The sequence below is a fragment of the Cyclopterus lumpus genome, chromosome 5 (assembly GCF_009769545.1).
Source record: "Cyclopterus lumpus isolate fCycLum1 chromosome 5, fCycLum1.pri, whole genome shotgun sequence".
Taxonomy (NCBI): domain Eukaryota; kingdom Metazoa; phylum Chordata; class Actinopteri; order Perciformes; family Cyclopteridae; genus Cyclopterus; species Cyclopterus lumpus.
This window is the reverse complement of record NC_046970.1, coordinates 12,557,019-12,580,723: the sequence shown is the minus strand read 5'-3', so window position 1 is coordinate 12,580,723 and position 23,705 is coordinate 12,557,019. Positions and strand designations below refer to the sequence as shown.

The window sequence follows — 23,705 nt, the reverse complement described above, 5'->3', positions numbered from 1 at the left end:
GCACTCGGAAGACAGCTGGAAAAGCGTCTTCTTCGTTGGTAGTGAAAGATGTAGTAATGTGGTAAACAGACCAGGACATCGAGGAATTGCCATACAAACTAAAGAAACAAAAACACATGTCTGGTTGATGTTGCAGCTGTATGCATTTCAGTCAACGAGAGCAGGGCGTTTCTGCGTGGGAGTCCCTCGGCTATTCTCTGGATCCTGTTTCTAGTTTTTATTTGGTAAGACAACATTAGCATTTAGCCAGTTAGCTACATACCATTCGCTAGCTAGTGTAAGTCTAAAATGGGTTTAATTGGCTTAGCTATTTATTTACTTAGCCTAACGTCACATGCCACACGTGTTCTTTATGTACCGAGAGCTAACGTTACCTGATACAATTGAGCTACGCATGGTGTGCATTTTGTTTTACCAAACCAGTGACAACAACAACAATGCTGACGTTATTTGTTATTTACCAGGTTTAGTCACGTGATAAAGGGCCAGTTAGAGATGTACCTCGCCTATAATATTTTACTTCAGTTAAGACAGTTTCCACTAGCCTCCAAAGGTAGACAGGAAGTTATTGGAATAGTTTGCGATTTGCAGGCTACTTGTAGTTTGCAGACCACGTTTCGATTAGTTTGTAAGTACATATATGTGGAAATGTATCTGCATTGTACTTTTGTCTTTTTATTCTTTATTCTCTTACCTTGTAAAACACTAATTCCTTCCTGTTTCCTGTATGAATAACCGTTATTGTTATTATCAACCACGCAATATATGTTCGTCAACAGATTAAACGTTCATTGAGACATGAGACTAATAGCCTACAATCAATTATTACATCTACACCAAAAATTATGATTTTCTATAAAACATGGTGTTTGTTGTCAAAACCAAGGGCCAATCAGCTCTTTGATCAGGTGACAGCCAGGCATTTCCCATCATGCCCTAAGTCTTGCAGTCGGTGGAGAACAACTGCAGCGCCTGGCTCTAAATACTGCGGCTGCGTCTATCTTGTCAGGCTTTAGTTACCCACATGTGCATGAAGTCAGAGCAATATGAGATCAAGTTGGACACAAATCTAACCGCCATGCATTGTTCAGTGATTGATTCTGCACAGGCCTGGCTCATCGCGAACTAGCCTAACATTTCAGCTAAAGCCAAAAACATATCCAGTTTAACCACACATGCTCTTCCGGGATCTGTCATATTCTCCTGTAACGGAACTTTGAAAGCTAATCTAAATCTTTGAATAGGAAATTGCAGTACTCCAAGTAAAAAGCTATTCATGATTTGTTTAACTCTGTATGTGAATGTTTGGCAGGTCATGTCCGCCCCTCTCACACACATGAGTGCTGTTTTCTCCTTGAGCTGGGCCGAGCGCTATGCCTGACCGGGACAGCTCCTACCTGTCAGGTGGTGGTGGGAGTCTGGGTGAGGAAGGAGGACCTGGGTCTGGTTTGGCAGGGGGCACACCGGAGGGCAGAGGTGGTTCAGGAGGAAGTCTCGGAAGCAACGTCTCTGGCATGGGCGGAGGAGGGGCACTCGGAAATGGCAACAGCTGTGGGAACAGCGGAGGTGGGGGTCAAGGTGCAGGATTGGCAGTGGGCGGTGTCTGCAGGGACTTCATACGCAATGTCTGCAAGAGAGGAAAGCGCTGCCGCTTTAGACACCCAGACTTTAATGAGGTGCCAGACTTGGGGGTGCAAAAGAATGAATTTATCTTCTGTCATGACCACCAGAACAAGGAGTGTATGCGCTCTAACTGCCGCTTTGTCCATGGATCTAAAGAGGATGAGGACTATTACAAGAAATCTGGAGAGCTACCCCTCAGACTAAGAGGAAAAGTTGCAGCACGACTGGGCCTGTCCCCAATGGATCTTCCCCACAGTCGTGGGGAAGTCCCTATCTGCAGAGACTTCCTGAAGGGGGAGTGCCAGAGGGGCAATAAGTGTAAATTTCGCCATGTCGAAAAAGACTATGAATATGAGCCTTCCAGGGTTGGAGTGGGAGGTGTTATAGGGCCAGGGACCAGTGGAATGGTGAATGCTGGGGGAGGGATAGGTGGTGGAGGAGCAGGTGCCTGTGGAGGAATGCAAGGACTTGTGGGAGGTGGAGGTGGAAGTAATATGATGGGGATGGGGATGGGTTGCCCCAGCCTGGCTGGTTGCAGAGATCCAGGTATCACAGGAGTTGGGGGGGTAGGTGGAGGTGGAATGAGCACGTGTCTGTCCATAAGTTCTGCGGGGCCACGGCGTTTTGACAGGAGCTCATGCTCAGTGTATGACCCTGTGCTTGAAAGTGGGCTGTTTGATGCAAGCTCCCTAGAGGCCTCCATGGACCACAATGCTCTACAGTTGAAGAGGCGGCGGTTGGAGGGGCTGCGCATGGCTGATGTGAGTGGAGGTGCGCACTTTGAGCTGGGAGTTCAATCTACCTTGCCGCCACGCCCTCTGGAGTACATGTTCCTGGAGGAGGAGAACTCCCTGCTGAGGAAGAGAGTTGAGGAGTTGAAAAAGCAGGTTAGAATGAGACATTTTGGGAGGCCTTTCTTTAATTCATTAATAACACTTGTATTTCAGTCAAATCAAAAAATATTTTTGTGTTTATTATGCAGTATGATTCCTTTTGTACAACTAATACCAGATTTGACTGCACAATGTAATGCAATATAGCATGTAAACAAAGTCATAGTCTTTACAGAAAATTTGATTTTATAAGCTCCACAAAGATATCATTTATTGTCGGCCGTTGTATCGAATTTAGATATATTGTCTAATGTAACTTACTTTACCGAATAAATCATGATCATGTCATGTGAAAGAACTATTTTACAAATTTAACTTGATTCACAAGAACTTTAGTTTGTATTATATCTCACAGGCAAAGTAAAGTTTATTTGAGGAGCTAAGAGGTGATTTTAACAATGCAATCTGTGTCGTCCAACACTTCTCATCTAACGTTATCACAGCATCTGAACACCAGTATATCAAGCAAGCATCTTGGAATGTTGAAATGGAACAAATTAACTGAACAAAACTTGCTATTAGGGCCAGAAGTTTGTAGTAGAGCTGAAACAATTCAGCAATCTTGTAAGTTTTTACAGATAATCTTTAAACTAGTAGTTTTTGATAAAAGATGACAGCCCAAGAGAATAGTTCTGTAATAAATGCACTAATTACCCTAAAACAAGGACCCGAATAATACCCTAATGAATACATTTGGCACATTTATTACACACAAAACACACTCCTAAGAGAGTAATGCTTAATCATTCTGCACAAACTTGTAGAATCAGTATCTGCAAAAGCTGTGATCACGGTAGTTAGTTGACATACGAAATGTAAAGAAACGATGGCTGTCTAAACAATGTTCTTTTTTACTTAAAGTAGCTAGAATGTTTAGAAGTATCAAAAGTATCATTTTATAAGAACTTTGTTTCTGCCAGACACAAAGCCACGGTTTCTGGAAGTGGACTTCTAATCCATGTCTTGTGTGTTTCTCAGGTTTCAAATCTCGTTGCCACAAATGAGGTTCTTCTGGACCAGAATGCCCAGTTCCGAAGCCAGGCCAAAGTGATGACTCTGGCTTCCACTTCTGCATCCATTGAGCAGAGTCTGGTGCCCCCTCTAGGTGCAATTGGTTCCTACAATCATAGCATTGCTCAAACTCACACCACCCTGAGCAGTGCTGGACTGCAGCCACGGCTTGTCACCCAGCAAGACCTGGTAGCATCTACCGGCGCCCCTTCAGTGCCGCAGAGTAGCGCTGCACAGCCCACAGCCCCTCTGCCTCACCTCAACCCTGAGATCACCCCCCTCTCCGCCGCCCTTGCACAGACTATTGCCCAAGGGATGGTGGCACCGGTTTCTATGGCACCAGTGGCTGTATCTGTGGCACCAGTGGCCGTGGCCATGACGCAGCCTATGTCCGGCATCACCATGAGTCATGCTACCACCCCGATGGTGGCGTACCCCATTGTGAGTCAAAGCATGAGAATCACCACTCTGCCTCATTAACTGATTAAGGGCAGGACTGTAGTACCCATGATTCAAACTGTAGCTTCCTGAACTGTGATTTTTAACATAGATGGCCTTCTTTTATGTGTAGTGTACACTTACCTGATGACAGAAAAATGATAACCGAGCTGTATTAGACTCTTGTACTTCTCCACCAGGGGGCAGGATAAAGACTCCCCTCAGTCTTTTTTTGTGGCAACATTACAGATACATTTTTCCTACAGACAAACTGACCTGTGAACAGTTTGGTACGAAAGGAATCTATTCATACACGCATGATAAATGTCAACAAACTGAACATATGTGAGATCATCCATATTTTTTTGAACCATTTCTGCAACACTGCTTTGCTGTCCTTGTGGGGACATGGCCATTTTGGGAGCAGTTTGTTTTGACATTGTTGTGGATGCTCTGGTGTAAATTAACTCTGATACTTTGCACATTTAAAAAAAAAACAAAAAAACAATAACAGCCACTCGACAATGAATCCTGTGTTATGTGACTTTTTTCTTCTTTTTAAGCTGCCCTCTCCGTTCACATGTACTTGTGTATGATCATTTCACAGGTGCAATGTTCCTGTTTACATCCCATTGCTCGATTTGTTTGGGTGGAGTCACATTGTGTACACTTGAATATAACAGCTGTTGCTTGTTCAGTAGCTTCATATCCGTGTGGCTCTTTAAACAAGTGGACTATTGTGTGTGTCGGTGACGCCGGATCGAGGAGAATGTCCACTCTGCTGTTTTAAAATAAACTGGAGCAGCAGACAGTTGTGCTGGGGGGTTAACTTGACTTGACAGGAAGAAGTATGCTGCATTAATCCAACAGGCACGGTTTAGTTTGAATAGACGGGGAAAGTTTCATTTGAATAAGTAAGCTTTTTGATCGCGTGGTGCTGCAGTAATAACGCTAATTACTACAAAGTGGATGACTGTCTTGCCGCAGTAACGAAAGAGTCAAAGATGCGTTTTTTGGCTTCGGGGAGTGGGCGTGTTTTCATCCGGATAACGGGACTGGGCGAGGGGGGCAGACATTGTCTGGCACTTTTTCTGGACCGTGGTTAGTCGGTTAAACGGCTCCAATTCAACGATACTATCGGTAACGTTCCATTTGTAACGTCCAACATTTGTAACGTGCAGCCGGCTGACGTTACAAATGTACCGTTAGACTAACTTTGCTAACCTCCGTATCCTTACGAACTCCTAACTATCGTGTAGTTATATCTAACGCTAACATATTAGTGACGGTCTTCTCGAGGAAAACAGGATGCAAAGCGACAAATCGGAGCCGAGCGAAGCCAAGGTCCGACGGGAAACGCCGAGAAGAAAGCCCTGAGCGCCATGGAGACGGAAGGTTCCACACCGAAAGGCATAAGTGCGGTCGCGGTACTCTGGACGTTTGGGAAATGTCTGGGCGCCCTGCTCCCAGTCTACCTGGCCGGGTACTACCGGGTCAGCTCCAGCCTGTTGGTGTTCGGAATGATGGTCTACACAGGATGGAAACATGCCCGAGAAGCCAAGGAGACACGCCTGAGGTCAGCCATGCAGCTGCTCAACAGCGAGGAGGAGTACACATCCATGCGGGTGTCCAAAAGCAAGCGAGGGCTCCCGGCGTGGGTAAGAAAGTGTGTCTCATATAGTCTATCAACAACATTCCGGATACAGCAGCGTTCCACTATCTTTGAACCCTTGTAGACCTAGAATTACCCGAAGTTACCCTAAAATCATAATATCACTACTGGGTGTTTGACAGTAAAAAAACATAATTGACACTAGTTTTTAAATGTAGCATTTTGTATAATAGCTTTGATTTGAAGTTATACAACCTGAGAATATATTTACCAAAAATGGAAATGCTGAAACGCACATGGGCCTTTTTTTGTCAGAACATCTGGCCACACCCATATAATGTTCCTTTGGATACACGTTTGCATTGAGTGATTTCAGTTCAGCTTGCATAACAAGGCAGCATGCATATACTCCTCATTCCAAAAAGGGTCATCTGTGTATTACTTTCCAGTGTGCATAACAAATAACGTTTTAAGATTTTCTGGAGTTGTTCAATGTACGGAGACTCACATTTAGCATCTCAACTTGTAAACGTTTTGTCACACATGGAATATAAACCATACAATAGCATGACAGTTGCTGCACTTATCTGATTCCCTTTTTCCTTTTTGTAATAGTTATATAGCCTAAAACGTAAATGTAAAAAGCACCGGGATAATATCAATAGGGCTATTGATGACATTTTATGAACTGTATGAACAATGACTGAATAATGTCCCTATCCTGTTGTGTGTTGAGCACAAAGCATAATGTAAGTATGTGCACTCATTGTCTTTCTTTCCTTCAGGTCAGCTTTCCAGATGTTGAGAAGGTTGAGTGGCTGAATAAGGTAAAATATCAGTGTTTTCCTATTCAGCTTCATGTTTTCACTTTTGTCAAGCCCACAGCAAACACATGTCTGTCTGTTCAGCTGTTGTGCTGATTGACACTCCGTACAGCCTGCTAGGTTAATAGCTGGTAGCACTGCTGCTGTTGCTACCATGTTCCAGAAAAGGCCACACCCCCAAGAGTGTAGCCACTCTGTCTGTACTGCAGAGAGCAGGCCAAGTGCCAGGCAACCCTCTCAACATTTCCATGTCATTACAGGCTAGCTGACAGGAAGGAGGAGCTGCACAGCCCCCGAAACTAATAATAAAACGGCAGCCATTGTCCCTCCAACCCCTTTGCTTTTTGTAGCTCAATAAAACAGCTACAGTTATATACAGTAATAAAAGTACTCATGCTAACGGAACCACGAGATCTAAGCGTCAGAACCAGACAAAGCAGTGATTTGAGACTCTTTACTGAAGGGAAGGTCAGCAGATTCACTGGTTGCTCAGGCTGCATCCCTCCCAGGAGCAGGCAGCTGATGACTCAATCTCCACTTATGCTGAAACCAACTCTGTTCTTTTTTTTTTCAGTCACACAAGCACAAGAAAAAAGCAGTGCTTTTGGTTCTTTCACCAAAGGAATAAAGACTTAAAAAATGAACATGTTTATGTAGCAACATTACCTTTGTGTAAAACATAAACACACAAAGAGCACAGGAGTCATTGTGGTATATGTAAGGACTCAAAGTAGACTACTGGTAACAGCTGTCTTTGTCATTCTTTGGTTATTGGTTATGGAAGCTGTTGAATTTGGTAGACCGTTTTGTGACAGTGTGGCTTAATGCCAAAATTTTCTGGGATGTACAATGTATCATGCTATGCGTCTTACCAATAAGAGTAGCTTATAACCCCGTCCTTGTTGGCCTGCCTAGGTGCTACAGCAGGTGTGGCCATTTGTTGGTCAATACCTTGAGAAGCTGCTGGTGGAAACCATTGCTCCATCTATCCGAGCCTCAAGTGCCCACCTCCAAACCCTCAGCTTTACAAAAGTGGATATGGGAGACAAGGTGATGCCATTGATAGCCCAAGTATAAAATGACACTGCCATAAAGATTCACACAGATGCATGTTGTTTTTATTGTGCTGAAAATGTGCTTTCTCTTTGCTGCAGGCCATGAAAGTCGTAGGGATCAAAGCACACACTGAGAATGACAGAGGACAAGTACTGCTAGATCTTTATATTAGGTGAATGTTTGGGAACACCCTCACCTTGGTATCACAACTTTTAGAAGGCATTACTGTGGATGACATTTTGTTCTTCATTGTGTCCTCAGCTATGTTGGCAATGTAGAGATCGATGTTGAGGTTAAAAGATACTTCTGCAAAGCTGGCGTCAAAGGAATACAGGTCAGTTTTCTTTTCAAGGTTAAAAGTATTATTCAATTAAATTACAGAGTAGCATGTCATTAATACAAATATGTTGTCTTAATGGATAACTGAATTATACAATGGGCCATTCATTGAGCATTTATCCATGTGTGTCACAAACATCCGTCGTGCTCCTCTGTCCTCAGCTACATGGGATGATGCGGGTGATTCTGGAGCCCCTGATTGGAGATGTGCCCATAGTGGGTGCGGTCACCATGTTTTTTCATCCAGCGGCCTGTACGTCCATCTACATTCACTTCTTTTTGTCATTTTCTGGTTGCCCATCAACCCCGATTCCTGTGAACGGGAGAGAACGAGACTCTATCAAGTTGTGTCTCGATAGTCTTGTATGCTTTTCATGCTGTTGATTTATCATCTATCCTGATTGATTTGCTACATACAGCACATGTGTTATCTCTTACCAGAAACTGGACATCAATTGGACTGGACTTACTAATTTGTTGGACATCCCTGGACTGAAGTGAGTCATGCTGAAATAACCTTTCATTAGTAATAGCCAGAACCTTATATTAACATAGTAAATTATGAAGTCAGTACAGCAGTACATTGCCATTAAAATGCAGTTTCTTTGTTTCAGTGTCATGTCTGACAGCATGATTATGGATGCCATTGCCTCCTTCTTGGTGCTGCCCAATCGCTTGGTTGTCCCCCTGGTTTCAGGCCTGCATTTGGCCCAACTACGCTCTCCTTTGCCTAGGGTAAAGCCTAAATATGCACCTACAGATGGAGGAAGACTATTATATAATGTTCTCAGTCAACACCAGTACATTACATCTTGGCCCCTCTTTTCCTGCATTAGGGTGTTGTACGCATCCACCTACTGGAGGCACAGAATCTAGCAGCCAAGGACAACTACGTGAAAGGGGTTATCGCTGGCTTGTCTGACCCCTATGCCATATTGAGGGTTGGCCCTCAGACCTTCACCTCCAAACACTTTGACAACACAGACTCTCCCAAGTGGGAAGAGATTTATGAGGTAAAAAACAATGAAATGTTTTATGGAAAGCTTCAAATTTGTGTCATCATTGCACAGACTCAATCAAATACCATTTAACCTTGTCCTGTACTTGAGGGATTAGAATGCTCATTTTCATTCATGGTCGCATGAGGCCGCAGCCAGCTTCCATACAAATCCCTCTGTCAGTCTTCATGTCGTTGTCTGTGTCTGGTACATCAGGTTATAGTCCATGAAGTCCCTGGTCAAGAGTTGGAGGTGGAGGTATATGACAAAGACCCAGACCAGGATGATTTCCTGGGCAGGTACATATACATATTCATGTCTCTCGTGTGCCTACGTTCAATTTTGCATTGTCACTTTTCATTTGTCATCTTTCCTGGCCAGTTGGAACAAGTACACTACTTCTTTATGAAGCATGTCTCTGTATTTTTAACGTTACTTCATCTGATTTCTATGCTATCCTGTTGTTTACAGAGATACATTTTTCTTATTTTTATTTAATTCTGTCTTGCACTCCTTCTCCATATAGGACCAAATTGGATTTGGGCATTGTGAAGAAATCCATAGTTGTCGATGATGTAAGTCAAAGCTATTATCATTACAGTCACAGTTTGAATAAGCTATGTTGAGTCATTGTATGACTGGTTGTCTTCCCAGTGGTTCACTTTGAAAGAAACTCCATCAGGACGGGTTCATTTCAGACTGGAGTGGTTGGCCTTGCTGCCTGTCACTGATCGACTAGAGCAGGTTTGAGTCCCTCACACTCATTCAACTAATGCATTGCTCTGATGCATTAACAATAATCCCTGATACTAATAATCACCTTTTTGCAATTCTCCCTCAGGTCCTAAAGAGAAATGAAAGCGTCACCAGTAAGACTGCCGATCCACCTTCTTCAGCCATCTTGGTTGTATATCTGGACAAGGCGGAGGCACTTCCTGTGAGTCAAATAGCTCTACCCTCTCTGCCCACATTCGTGCTCAGCACAGAGCTGCTTCCTGTGTGTGTGGTTAAACTGGGGCAGAGCTGTAACTACCAGCTGTCATGACATTCCACAAAGTTGTTGCCTTGGCTTTTAACCCCGTTCCCTCATTGCAGTATGGATGAGTGTGGCTAACTTTATACAAAGTTGTTAAACGCTCATTTCCTACCGTATCAATTCATATACAAAAGAAAACGGTAATAAAACTTTGTCTTTGTGGTCTCTGGTGATGCAGACTTATACTTCCTGATTATACCATGCTGTGTGGTACTTCCTCTCAGTTATTTGTGCTGTTGCTATGGTAACCCGGTGCACACTATTATTCACGTCAACCATGATGGCGCTCAAGTGGATGAAGTCTATTTATTACTCTGCTCTTGAATAGAGTATTCCATTGTTCACATGCCTTACTTCTGTATCTGTATCTTTTAGATGAAGAAGGGAAATAAAGAGCCCAATCCAGTGGTGCAGTTGTCTGTGCAGGACATCACGAGAGAGAGCAAGGTATATCTGTTGGGAAAACTATTATAGTACGGTAGACTGTGTTTAATTAATTTCTATTTTATATGCACACTATTTATTCTTGTCTTCAGACTTGTTACACAACCATTAATCCAGAGTGGGAGGAAGCTTTTACCTTCTTCATCCAGGATCCTCGCAAGCAGGACATAGACATTCAGGTAACGGCTCATATGATTAGCTTCTCTGCACTGAACTTTGTGTTTGGTATTCTATCAAACTTCTTTTATTCTTGTTTTGGCTTTCCTTCATGGTAAATAAACCAGGTGAAGGACGCTGACCGTGTGCAGACTTTGGGCAATCTGACCATCCCTTTGTCCCGCCTGCTGTCCAGTTCTAATCTTTCTCTGGACCAGTGGTTCCAGTTGGACAACTCTGGATCTGCAAGTCGCATTTATATCAACGCAGTTCTCAGGGTAAATGGCAACACGATCCATTCACTGATCCTGCATGGCATCAGACCAATTACTGAACAATAAGTAAAATAACCAAGCACAATATTGGAGGTTATTAATCATAAAATCAAAAGTTAGATTTTGAGCAAACTTTTTTCATATATATAATGGTGTCCCAACTGTGTATTTTAGCGGTCTCTTCTCTTTTCTTTTGTAACATAGATCCTGTGGTTAGATGAGGAACGAATTCCATCTGATGTGTCATCTAATCTGGAGTCTGGAATGTCCAAACAGCTGCCCCAGCAGACCTCCCCTCATCCTAGTTTTGCCACAGAGGTAATGGAGGACATTGTACTTATTGTACTTATTTTGTCTTTTCTTAAATTGCTATTCTAATGTCTTCGCAATTGTTTTTTCAGGGACTGCTTAGAATTCACATCTTGGCAGGACAGAACCTTGTTCCAAAAGATAACCTAATGGGAGGCATGGTAAAAGGCAAGAGTGACCCCTATGTCAAGATCAACATCGGGGGCGAAACATTCACAAGTCAGATTATCAAGAGTAATCTTAACCCCACGTGGAATGAGATGTATGAGGTAAATAACACAAGATTATTTATTGAAAGCAAACATTTTTTGTTGAAAAGAAAAAGTGGCTGCATTTGTAATTTGATTTTAGTCCTTTGACATTTGGAACATTATTTCACCCCCCAGGTGATTCTCACCCAGCTGCCTGGCCAAGACTTGCAGATGGAGGTGTTCGATAAAGACATGGACATGAAGGATGATTTCATGGGAAGGTACAAGAGCTATACATTATCAGATATATCACATACAATGTATGGCTTTAGAGATCAATTCTAAGCTCACATATCCTGACATGCAGGCTGAAGATCAATCTGAAGGACATCATCGATTCACAATTCATTGATCAGGTAGGATCTTCCCTTCCAGACACAATGCTGCATGTTCAGATGAAGCGAACATGAAAGTCTGCCATATCTTCTAACTCCCGTTCGTGCAAGGGTCTAAGACCCTGAATCCAGAAGATTTACATCTGTAACCTGTAACACAGCTCCTGTGTTAAAATTATTAAAATTCTTCTCTCAGTGGTACACTCTCAGTGATGTGAAGTCTGGTCGAGTTCACCTGATATTGGAATGGGTAATGACAGCCTCAGAGTCAGACAGATTGGACCAGGTTGGTATTCCCAGATTAGACATGGATTGGTGGGCCATAGCCGGTAAACTTGATCCATACTCACTGGTACTTTCTGTGTCTTCAGGTTCTTCAGTTCTATTCCAGGCAGTCCTACCTAAACAAGGCGGTTCCCTCAGCAGGCCTACTGTTTGTCTTCATTGCGCAAGCAGATGGTTTACCAGTGAGTCTTTTTCTACTGATGTTAAGGGTGATGTCAGGACAGGCACATATGCTTCTATTGCTATTGCCTGTTTGTCTCTTTTCAGGTTAAGAAGAGTGGTAAGGAACCAAAAGTAGGAGCAGAGGTTACTCTTGGAGAAATGTCCCGCAAAACAACAGTAAGACCTCAAACTTAATTTTAATAGTGTTGCTTGGAATAATATGACTGTTAAGGTACATTCTAAGCACTAATTGTAAGAGTGGCATGAGGTCTGTCAGTAATATGACATAACTGACTCTTGTGTCTCTGTAGGTGTGTGATCGTACCACATCACCTCAGTGGGATGAGGCATTCTGCTTCTTGGTTCGGGACCCCAGAGAAGATATTCTCGTTGTAAAGGTACGCTCACTACAGTGCACAGTCAAAGTGGAACAGAAAGAGTGTCGGTCATACAGATGCAAACAGAGTGTGATCTCCAATATATAAATACTACCAATGCTAACCCCCTGCATTGTGTTTCTTCAGCTCTCCCACAGCTGGACCTTGCCCATTGGTTCCCTGGTGGTTCCTATCAGAGAGCTGCTCTCTGAACCAGAGCTGGTCCTGGACCAGTGGTTACATTTGGATGGAGCCTCACCTGAGAGTCAGATTCTTCTGAGGGCTGAACTGAAGGTGGTTTCCTTGTCATTTTCTATATTTTAATTATTTTGCAAATCTCTATTTCTTTCTATCACTTTCACTAGTCCCTTTCTCTAATTGATCTTTTATTTTCTCTGTTTCCTATATATTTCACTGAAATATGGTTTTTGGTGATATTGATATATGCAATCAAAATGGATACAATACTGGTTAACAAAGTGAAACATTAATTATTTTTTAATCAACTGTAGATGCTGATTCCCAGCAAATGTCCGGGTACTATTGATATGGCTACTATCACTTCAGCATCAGACCCTTGCCCTGCTCTGAGAAAACAGGAAATGGACAGAGTGCTTAGGTGAGATAGTTAATTCAAAAAGTCTGTCCATTAGACCTTTGGTCTCCTACATTTTTTTATTGCCACTCTTTGGGTTTTAGGTCAAGTTCAGTGGACGTTCCTTCTGTGGAGACTATTGCCTCCTCAGTGACCTTGCATGAAGATGTTGACGAAAAGGAAACGTCAGTTGATGTGACTGAAGAGAAGGTGGAAGAACTACCAAGCCCTGCCATAACACAACCTCCTCGTACTTCCCCAGACCTCAGCTTTGCCAGTGAGGTACCTTCACAAAAGCGTGATCTACAGAAGCAGATACATGCAACACAGCATGACACCACATTTAATCACAACACGTTAACCACATATAATTTTTTAAAAATAGCAATATAATGTTTAATGATCCCTTCCCATAGGGGCTGCTAAGAATCATCCTGTTGGAGGCCCAAAGTCTGGTTGCCAAAGATAACATGATGGGTGTGGTGAAGGGCAAGAGTGACCCCTATGCCAAGATCAATGTCGGAGGAGTTGAGTTTATGAGTAATGTGATCAAGGAGAATCTTAACCCAGTCTGGAATGAGATGTATGAGGTATGTATCAAATGACTCATTTCAAATAAGATTTCATTGATACAACTTTAAGTTAACCACCTTGTATTTTATTCATTTAACTGTTGTACCTCTTGTGTTCTCTCAGGTGGTGCTGAGGCCCCTGTCAGGACAAGAGGTGCAAGTAGAGCTGTATGACAAAGACATGGGCAAAGATGACTTCCTGGGCAGGTACGGTCACTGGATCAACATGTACACACTCAAACTGTAGTTATTTCAACATAAGCATAAATTACAGGTATATTTCGCTCTGGTTTGAGTTATGGAAAAAATCTGCATTTGGTGTTTATCAACTCTTCCTAGTTTTTTTTCTTCTGTGTTTACTACCATTTCTTATGTAAACAAACCTTTCTCAGCTTTAGAAAAATATGAATAATTTAGATAACATTTTAGTGTAATTCAAATTTAAGCACTTAATTTTCACATTTTGTTTGTGTAAAATGTGCAACACATTTTTCATTCCGAGCAGATCCAAAATCAATGTGGCAGACATCATCCGTTCCCAGTACACAGACCAGGTCAGTATTGCTGGCCTTACTGTATCTTAGTCAATGCTGTGGTGTTATAGGCTGCTATAATTCAGTAAGTGTCCCTTTCTGTTTCAGTGGTACACCCTAAATGACGTGAAGTCTGGACGTGTTCGCCTGATACTGGAGTGGGTACCAGCTGTTTCACATAATGACCCCCTGGACCAAGTTAGTGCAATTGTTATTGTTTGTTTTCTCCCCTATTTACACAGAGATCTATAATCTTTATCAAATGCGTTGCCTATTCCTGCCACATCAGTTCTATTCCATAATGATACCCTGTTTTCACCATGCACATCAGTTGAGTCATTAATGTATTTGTCATGTGATTCTCTGCTGCAGGTGATGCATGTGCAGTCTCTCCAGTCTTTCCAGAACAAGGCTGTTCCCTCTGCAGCCCTGCTCTTTGTTTATGTTGACAGAGCACACTCATTGCCCGTGAGTCCCTCTACATAATAATAATAAGTGTGATGTCTCAGAGTTTTAGATAGACGACAGTTGATAAACAGATGCTCTATTGGCATAAGGTGAACAACTCCTACTCTTTAGGATAATGTTTATGTAAGTCTTTTACAGGATGTTGCCTGCTGAGTAGCAGTCACTGTTGTTTGACTTTGTGATGCAATTATTCAGGAATGTTTAATGTTTAAAAGAAAGGGAAGTTGGCTCTCGACCTGTTGTGGCCGTAATTACAGTGAGACGATACAAACTACTCGCATAATGTTATGTGTCTTTCTGTGTCCAGTTTAAGAAAAGTGGAAAGGAGCCCAAGGCTGGGGCAGAGCTGGTTTTTGGTAAAACAACCTACAAAACCAAGGTATGAGACTGATGATAAAGACAATAAACTAAACCACACTTTTGCTATACCAGCGTAGACAGCAACTAATTAATATTTCAATAAAATGTCATTAAGAAGTCCCCATCATAATTTCCCAGAAACCTAACCAGTTTGTTGTCAAATAGTTAAACATTTGTTATGGGATAGATGACTAAACGGTACTATGTTTAAATGTTAAAACAATTTAAACTTTGCCGCCCCCCACTGGTGGAGACTTGACAGTAATACTTGCTGATACCTTTGTTAGGCTGTTCAAAATACCAGTGGAAAGATAAGAAGAAGAGAAGTAACAACTTAATCAGATTACAATGACTGTATAGATATTGTTATTCCATGCCCAGTTTAAAGAACAAACCCGTGCCCAATTTACCCCTCCTCTTTTTCTATCTGAAGATATGTGATCGCTCCAGATCACCTCAGTGGGATGAGGCGTTCTACTTTCTGGTTCGCAACCCCAGAGAGGAGATGCTCATAATAAAAGTGAGTGTACTCGAAAACCACTGCGAGTGTCAGGAACCTCTCCCGGTCTGAGTGGCATTATCCATGTTTCCTTATCTCTGTAGTTGTCGAGCGCATGGGACCAGCCAATGGGGTCTATTGTAGTCCCAGTGAGAGAGCTGCTCTCTGAACCACAGCTGGCCTTGGACCAGTGGATGCCTTTGGATGGAGCCTTACCTGAAAGTAAGATCTTACTGAGGGCTGAACTCAAGGTAAGAGTGGAAACGCAGGGCATTGTTACCGTTCTCATTGATACACAGAATAGCCAACAGCAGATGTGTTGTTGACAGGTCCTGAGCTCAAGGATGGCTGAGGCTCCACAGCCTTCTGTGACTGGCTCAAAGAAGGAAGAGACGGTTATTTCATCAGCCAGTGAGGACAAACACAGCTCAGAACTGACAAAAGATGAGTAAGTGTTGTGTGCCTGGTTCATTAATACACACAAAACTCTTACGATTGTAACTTGGTCTTATCAATAAAACACCAACTGCATACCACTTACTGTATTTTAAATATTAATAAAAGTTAGCAATAAATACAAGTTTGAAACATAAACTAGTGCTAATTAACATTAAATGAAAAGTGTAGTGCCTGGCTTTTGGTAGGATGTACACCTGAATGTGCTCCTATAAAAGCTAATATTCTCCGTGGTTAGTTCCAGTCAGAAGTCTGGCTGTGGTGTTTTGTAACAGCAGTGTGTATTTTTCAGATCGCTTGTGGTATCCAGCCAGTTTAAACGCTCTGAAGCAGCAGATGCTGCGGCCTTCGCAGAAGACGCTGAACCAAATGTAATTTACACTGCACTCGATACATTCCCCGCAGCTGCAGCAGTGAGTCCTTGCGCATTATAGTCAGTTGTTATCAGGTTTAACTATTGAAACTAAACTAAAGTCATCTGTCTATTTACACCTTCATAACCTGCATGTCATTTTGCCCAGCTGGTGGAGGAGCCAACAGAGCTAGAAGAACATCCCAAGCAGTCAGACACAGACGTTAAAGAAGAGTTTGAACCGCAGCAAAGGCACACAGGGGGGTGAGCTCCATGTCACAGCAAAGACGACAATGTTTATTTGTTTACCCTTTTTATTGTTCAAAACATTTGAAAATAATATTTATTAATAAATAATATTTATTAATAAGAAACGTTTACATTTCTGCAGGACTGGTTTAGGCAACCTTGCTCAAGCCACAGTGACGAGTCTTCCCACTGACACCCTGGGGCCAGCAGAGGTCACAGAAATCCCCAAAGCTGGGGAAGTCCTACAACCACACACAACCCCCAGCCAAGACTTTGGTGAAGAGGTGTGTTTATGCCATGATTAGCAAAGGGGGAGTTCAATAATAAGTTGCTACCAACCGAACAGTGTTTTTTGTTCTAAAAAACACTGTTTTAGCAGCCCCTCCCCCTTCTGCCAAAGTGAACACACTTGAATTACGGTTTTCATCAATCAAGAAAAAAACATATACTATCTTAACCATCAGAACTATGTGTCTGCGAATTGATCATATTGACAGTAATATGCTGCAAGTTATTAATGTTGTTCCCAATCATCAAAATAACTCATATGCTGCTGGGTCTCAGCCTCGTCATCTGCCTGTTCTGAATAACCCCAGCCTCTTTCCAAACACTGAATATGCCACTTCCTCTTGACTTTAAATATCACTGTATGTTCTGCTGGGGAGATTCCAGTGTCCTCTGGTGATTTGGTGGATCAGGTGTGTGTTCCACAGAACTTCTGCATAGATACCTGTGTCATGCCAGCTTTAGTCAAAGAAGAGGAATTTCCAGACCGGAAGCACAAAATGAAACGGGCCATCTATTGTATCGTTAATATAATGTAGAGAGGTCTGGTGTGAGGGAGGGACCTTTACTTCTTTAAAAACTAGTTTTCATACACCCAATTTAGATTAGACAATTAGAAATGCATCCTCTATCTTGTAGTTCCCTTTGACTTTACTTACTACAGTGTCATAATATGCTCCTAAAGGCAGTTTAATGTATAATGACTGTTTTCCCGTCACACATGTAGTAGATTCACATTACCAAGCTACTAAATTGTGTGTTCAGTGACTCGCTTTATGCTTAGTAACATTTACAGTCTTCATCCTGCAGGGGCTGCTGAGGATTCACTTGCTAGAGGCCCAGAATCTGGTTGCCAAGGATAACCTGATGGGGGGCATGGTGAAGGGCAAGAGCGACCCCTACGTCAAGATCAACATAGGAGGAGTTACATTTAAAAGTCTTGTCATTAAGGAGAATCTCAACCCAACATGGAAGGAAATGTATGAGGTATGAAGTATTCTCAGGTTAGGCGTTGCAATTTGTTTGAATTTCACTGCATGTACAATATTTTGGACACAAATGTGTTTTGTTTGTTTCTAACAGCTGGTTTTGAGTGGGCACAGTGTCCAGGAGATCAAGTTTGAAGCATTTGATAAGGATTTAGATTCTGATGACTTCCTTGGCAGGTATGTGTCTTAATGTTGGTTAAGTAGTCACTTATACGTATAAGTACTCCAGATAACAAGTGTAGAATACTGATCCTCAGTGAGATACCTGTGACTTTACATACTTTTGCACTGAAAGACAATATCCATTCACAGTGGGGTCCAGCAGCTGCCTATCATTAACATGGACTGAATATTTGATGTTGGTGGATTTATTACATATTTACAGGAAGGGTATTTACAAATGCCTGGAGATTATCTTCAAGAATATAGGGGGTTGATTTATGTTCCTTATTTTTCCTTAATTATTATTGCTATACACAACATTTTGTTGTTCACCATTTGCCTATTTTCATGTTCACAGATTCAGCATTAAGCTAAATGAGGTCATCAGATCCCAGTACACAGATAAGGTTAGTCAATAACTTTTGATCTGAAGCTGTGCCATGTCATTTCCTTATCTTATAACTGTGTCTCTGTTGTAGTGGTACACTCTGAATGATGTGAAGTCTGGTCGGGTCCACTTGATACTGGAATGGGTTCCTACTGTGTCACATTCAGTCAGCCTTGTCCAGGTCGGTCCTTACTTGTGTTCAACCACTGTTAATCTAGCACTCTGCAAACAAGCACTATTTCCGTGTCCATGACAAAGCAGCCTCATAGATGGACACATTATTATTCACACTGCAAAACAATAATCTACTTCCTACCTGGCTTTGCTCCATGTCACAGGTGCTGCAGCTTCAATCTCTTCAGTCTTATCAAAACAAAGCTGTCCCATCTGCTGCTCTACTTTTTGTCCACTTGGAGAGAGCACATTCATTACCTGTGAGTCACCTGTTCTTTTCACATACAATGCAATATGAAACAAGGTTTTTCATATAATAAAACTTGAATGCCCCTCTGTCCCTTGATAGTTGAAGAAGAGTGGAAAGGAACCCAAAGCAGGAGCTGAACTTGTTTTGGGGGAAACAACCTACAAAACCAAAGTGAGACTTTTGATGCATGGTGCTCTATTGTCAGCCTGATAGATGAATTATTTTTGTAACAACTCTACCATATATTTTATTCTTTCAAGCTGTGTGAGCGCAGCGCCAATCCTCAGTGGAATGAGTATTTCTACTTCCTGGTCCACGACCCTACACATCAGATGCTTGTAGTAAAGGCAAGACATTTATTTACTTTTATTCTGCATCTCACATTTCACAGCAATGATGTTGTGATTTTTTCAGGCCCTTTCTTTCTTGCATTGCAGTTGTCCAGTGGTTGGGACCAGCCAATGGGATCACTGGTGATTCCTGTGAAGGAGCTGCTTGCAGAGCCACAACTGGTCCTGGACCAGTGGTTCCATCTGGATGGAGCAGTATTTGAGAGTCAGATCCTGCTGAGGGCTGAACTCAAGGTGACAAACACATCTGCCCACACACACGTATTGTAATACATAACAACACATTAACAATGACTCTTGTTCAATAGGTTCTGCATTCCAAAATGGTGGATATGATCAGCGCAGGGCCTCTACCGTGTGCTGCCTTTGGATGTGGATCTGGGCAGGTGAAGTTGTCTCTTTCTTATGCCTCACAGAAGAGACAACTCACCGTCATCGTCCATGCCTGCAGGTGTGCTTCCTCAAATAGTGTGTATTAGTCGGATTGTGTTCTCACTAATGATAAACCGTTGCTATTTTAGCTATCTGAGGCATTGTTACATTTTTTTCCATATCAAGTTTGTTTCCAAGATTATTGTTTATGGTTATAGTAATTTTGGAAAAGGGTCTATGAACCTACCCTTTAAGAGAAACCTGGCGCTTCACAAACAGTGGAGGATATTGTTGATAACAAAAAGGCACTCTATTGCTCTAATATACTGGGACCTTTAAATATTCTTACGATTTAACAGAGTTATTTAAGGTATGCTTTCTCTTTCTGTGTTCAGAGGTCTGTTGTCTCAAAGTAAGGATGGAGTAGACAGCTATGTCTCCCTCATGCTGCTGCCAGACAAAAGCAAGGCCACCAAGAGGAAGACAGCAGTGAAGAAAAGAGACCTTGACCCAGAATACAATGAGAAGTAATTAAATAGTTAGATCGTTACATTCCTGTGCTGGTTTGATCAATCGCTTAAGAATTGTGTTAGTGTCAGTGTTTACATTTAATAATCTTTGTTGATTTTTTAGGTTTGAGTATGATCTGTCTATGGATGAAATGAGATTCAAGCGCCTCAGTGTATCAGTGAAGAATAACTCGGCCTCGTTCAGGAGCCGCGACATCATTGGACAGGTCAGTCTGAGGCCTCTAAAGGCTAACAAGGGACCATCAGGGTATCCAAAGAATGCCATAATGTATGCAACTCCTCCACAATACATATTGAGATAACTTCCACACAGATGTGGCTAAGCTGAGCACTAATGTCAGCCTGCCTTGTAATTGTTTACTGTTTTGGAGTGTGATCCTAGCGTTTAAATTCTTGCACCGAATTTACACAGAAATACTGCAAATACATACGCTGTATGTTCAGCTTGATGTTGACATGTCATTCCTATTCTTTAGGTGCAGATCGAGTTGGCCCAGGTGGACCTGATTTCTGGTGTCACAGAATGGTGAGCAGAGTAGGCTGTGTGCAAGTTTGTTGAAGTGATACTCGGATTGAAAGGTAGCTGCAAAAAGTTCAGCGTGGATTAATAACAACACGTGAACTACTCCGAAAGCATTAAACCCCATGTCTGCTGTCCCTATCCATCCATATGCTCGTTGAACAACGTTTCACCAAAGTGGCTAAGTACTCCTGTGGAGCTTTGAGGAGGATTAAGCAGTGAGTTTTGGTTATTTTGAAGAAACTGTGACGATTTGTAATATATTGAGTGTACGGATAGCAGAGATGTTGGTTATCATGCATGTCTGGTGTCTCTTAACTGTGCACCCGTTTTCTTTTTCATTGTTAAATGTCTTTGTCCCTCTATTTATTCTAGGTTCACCCTGAAAGATGAAGCTGAATAGACGTTCTGCTCACAAGTGTAAAAGTACAATAATGATGTTGCCACTCAACCTGGCATTGTGCCACTGCTGTAACTCACATGGATGCCTTCTCCTCCCCACCTCTGCATACAGTACCACCGTGGCAGCCGTACCTGCAATCACCCGGCTCGCCATGTATTACCATATCGTATAGAATTGCACTGTATACTCACAACATCAACAATAAACCAAAGATAAGTAGGCTGAAGTAGCTGAGTTGACAAGGATGGAGTGAAAGTTCATATTGACTGAAGGATACTTTACTATATGAAGAGATAATAGTTTGAAGATTGAGTGGAGCAAGTGAAAAATGGACAGATTCAGAAGGAATTAAGTCATATTTTGTTGTTTTGTTTGCTTTTCTTGGTGCAAGAATGTTTTAGATCTGAGACTAATGCATTGTTTTTGGTTCTGTTTTATGACAGGCTTACATTGAAGTTATATTTCACAGCACCTTGCTATGTTTGTGTTTGAAAATGATTTTTATAAGATTGTCTTTTTTTTTACAAGACATGTTTTTCTTACACCTACGTCACAATTATATTTGATTTTGTGTATATTTGCAAATCATTTTGATCAGATCCAATGCAGTTTGTTGAAGTTTGTTGTTTGTATGACAAAAATAAATAGATTCTACACATCTCTCCTTTTTCTTTTTGTGAATGTTTTTTGGGCGTTAGACTTGCACTATATTTCGAACCCTTTATTTAATTGTTTGATTAAATAATAGTACTGGGTATACTGTAGGTGAAAAGATCTTGCCACTGAATATAGAAAATTAAATGATGTTATACAACTGCAATTTCTATTAAAGTGTATTAATGTTGTATGTTATTTACTTTAGCTGTCAGTTGTGTTACATTTTAAGATGGGTGTGTTTATTTGTCACACAACCTCAATGCGTGACATTTCATTCAGACCCACTGGGACAACATCTCTGTACTGAAGATGAAATTAAAACCCATTTAAGAAGCTCATTTGTTGGTTGTCAAAAGATATTAGGTTGTGGGGAACGAGGACATCAAGTCAAGTATGCCATCAATAAGTCAAAGTATGCTGTTAAAAGATAGTATAGTATGATGTAAAAAATAATAAATGTCATACCATAGAAATATGAATGTTAAAGTACAGTATGCAATACAAAGGTCATACAATTGTCACAATAATGCCATACATTAAAATGCCATAGTGCAGTCTGTAAATAAAGGTCATAGTAACATTTGTTGTAAAAAAGTCATAATGTAGTATACCATACAATATTTTCTTTTTAAATCACAGTATTAGATTTCTTGTTTTGTCATTCACAATTTAATTTGGAATAAAAGAGAGAAAAAAACATTTCTCCATATTTTAGAGGCTGAAAACTAAAAGGCAAGACAAATGGCATTTTCTGCCATTTGTCTTGCCTTTTTAATACATTAGCAAAAAAAAACTGCAACGATTGGTTAACTCATCAGTTAGTTGACCAATCGTTGCAGTTCTAATAAAGAAAAATCCATAATCTTTATTGTGGTTGTAGATCTAGAAAGTCACTGCACCACATATCAATCAATCCCACAAGCTATGGCATACTATACTATGAAAATCTGCATGGCATTACATTTTTATGACTTCTATACTATAATTTGTAATGACATACTGTGATATAACACTCTATATCATGGACATATATAGTATGACTTTTTATGACATACTTCATGATTTTTTTTTAAGGCAAACTATACTATGACATTTTTATGTTATACTGTGAACTTTTTGATGACATACCATGTTAATAACTATTTTATGGCATACTATACTACACTTTGTATTGCATACTGAATTATAATGTTATGGCAAGATGAACTATGACATGTACATGTTTTTTATGACATACTATATTAAAAAAATGTATGACATATTGTATAATATTCTTTTATAATATTAATAATAATAATTTTATTTATATAGCATCTTTAAAAACAGCGTTTGCAAAGTGCTTTACAGAGAAGCAAAGCATAGACATACATAACGTCAATACAGATAAACATTTAAGAAAACCAAAGGCAAAAAAGACCATGCCATAAAGAAGAACCCTGATGATAAGCAGCCCACGGATTGTAGCCACCTTGCCCGGACAAGGGAAACCGGGGCACCCTCCCGGAGCCAGACCCAGGAGGGGAGCTCGTCGGCGAGCGTCTGGTGGCCGGGCTTTCGCCCATGGGGCCCGGTCGGGCTCAGCCCGAAAGAACAGCATGGAGCAGCAGTCACCCTGTGGACCCACCACCCGCAGGGAGAATTATCGGGGTCGGGTGTTATGTAGACCGGGCGGGCCGATCGCCGGCAGCATAGACTAGCTCTAGGGACGTGGAACGTCACCTCACTAGCGGGGAAAGAGCCGGAGCTGGTGCAGGAGGTGGAGCGGTATCAGCTAGATATAGTTGGGCTCACCTCCACGCACAGCATGGGCTCTGGAACCAAGCTCCTGGAGAAGGGTTGGACTTTGTCCTTTTCTGGAGTTGCCCAGGGTGAGAGGCGCCGGGCGGGAGTGGGGATACTCACGAGCCCCCGGCTGAGCGCCGCTGTGTTGGAGTTTTCCCCGGGGAACAAGAGGGTCGCCTCCCTGCGCCTACGGGTTGCGGGGAGTAAGGCTCTGACTGTTGTTTGTGCTTATGCACCGAACAGCATTTCGGAGTATCCGGCCTTCTTGGAGTCGGTAGGAGGGGTCCTGGAAAGGGCACCGCCTGCCGACTCCATAGTTCTCCTGGGAGACTTCA

The 23,705-nt window shown here is 41.8% G+C and overlaps 2 protein-coding genes and 1 long non-coding RNA gene across 5 annotated transcripts; 2 read left to right on the top strand and 1 right to left on the bottom strand.

Moving 5' to 3' along the window:
- Positions 1–4: 4 nt before the first annotated feature.
- On the top strand, positions 5–4,494 carry zc3h10 (zinc finger CCCH-type containing 10). Its single transcript, XM_034533698.1, has 3 exons — positions 5–224; positions 1,313–2,510; positions 3,495–4,494. The coding sequence occupies exons 2-3, from the start codon at positions 1,374–1,376 to the stop codon at positions 4,005–4,007; spliced, it is 1,650 nt and encodes a 549-aa protein (XP_034389589.1). The 5' UTR covers positions 5–224; positions 1,313–1,373; the 3' UTR covers positions 4,008–4,494.
- A 171-nt stretch (positions 4,495–4,665) lies between these two features.
- Positions 4,666–21,245, top strand: esyt1b (extended synaptotagmin-like protein 1b). Of its 3 annotated transcripts, none has more exons than XM_034533697.1 (52): positions 4,666–5,623; positions 6,363–6,404; positions 7,317–7,451; positions 7,556–7,629; positions 7,719–7,791; positions 7,959–8,042; positions 8,238–8,293; positions 8,411–8,531; positions 8,633–8,809; positions 9,011–9,093; positions 9,321–9,369; positions 9,449–9,538; positions 9,636–9,731; positions 10,206–10,277; positions 10,367–10,453; positions 10,559–10,708; positions 10,910–11,023; positions 11,107–11,283; positions 11,401–11,486; positions 11,573–11,621; positions 11,797–11,886; positions 11,972–12,067; positions 12,153–12,224; positions 12,359–12,445; positions 12,572–12,718; positions 12,937–13,043; positions 13,124–13,301; positions 13,436–13,609; positions 13,716–13,798; positions 14,097–14,145; positions 14,233–14,322; positions 14,497–14,592; positions 14,900–14,971; positions 15,386–15,472; positions 15,556–15,702; positions 15,781–15,899; positions 16,200–16,320; positions 16,429–16,523; positions 16,651–16,792; positions 17,604–17,780; positions 17,877–17,959; positions 18,303–18,351; positions 18,424–18,513; positions 18,671–18,766; positions 18,856–18,927; positions 19,017–19,103; positions 19,194–19,340; positions 19,415–19,557; positions 19,874–20,005; positions 20,112–20,214; positions 20,485–20,534; positions 20,904–21,245. In XM_034533697.1, the coding sequence occupies exons 1-52, from the start codon at positions 5,348–5,350 to the stop codon at positions 20,929–20,931; spliced, it is 5,400 nt and encodes a 1,799-aa protein (XP_034389588.1). In that variant the 5' UTR covers positions 4,666–5,347; the 3' UTR covers positions 20,932–21,245. The 3 variants fall into 3 exon arrangements, with proteins under 3 accessions (XP_034389588.1, XP_034389587.1, XP_034389586.1); XM_034533696.1 differs by having other exon boundaries at positions 4,667–5,623; positions 7,959–8,049; positions 16,200–16,278; XM_034533695.1 differs by having other exon boundaries at positions 4,667–5,623; positions 7,959–8,049.
- LOC117731379 lies at positions 7,492–9,731 on the bottom strand. The gene is made up of 2 exons (XR_004609527.1): positions 9,615–9,731; positions 7,492–8,303 (listed from the first exon to the last, which is right to left on the bottom strand). It is a non-coding gene; the product is annotated as an uncharacterized LOC117731379 (long non-coding RNA).
- Positions 21,246–23,705: the final 2,460 nt, after the last annotated feature.

What these genes read in the sequence shown, in the direction of transcription:
- zc3h10 (XM_034533698.1), top strand. Translation starts at nt 1,374, where the DNA reads ATGCCTGACCGGGACAGCTCCTACCTGTCAGGTGGTGGTGGGAGTCTG. An exon ending in TTGAGGAGTTGAAAAAGCAG is followed by an intron (nt 2,511 to 3,494) that starts GTTAGAATGAGA and finishes TGTGTTTCTCAG; the next exon opens with GTTTCAAATCTCGTTGCCAC.
- esyt1b (XM_034533697.1), top strand. Translation starts at nt 5,348, where the DNA reads ATGGAGACGGAAGGTTCCACACCGAAAGGCATAAGTGCGGTCGCGGTA. An exon ending in CGCAAGCAGATGGTTTACCA is followed by an intron (nt 12,068 to 12,152) that starts GTGAGTCTTTTT and finishes GTCTCTTTTCAG; the next exon opens with GTTAAGAAGAGTGGTAAGGA. An exon ending in TCTGGAATGAGATGTATGAG is followed by an intron (nt 13,610 to 13,715) that starts GTATGTATCAAA and finishes GTGTTCTCTCAG; the next exon opens with GTGGTGCTGAGGCCCCTGTC.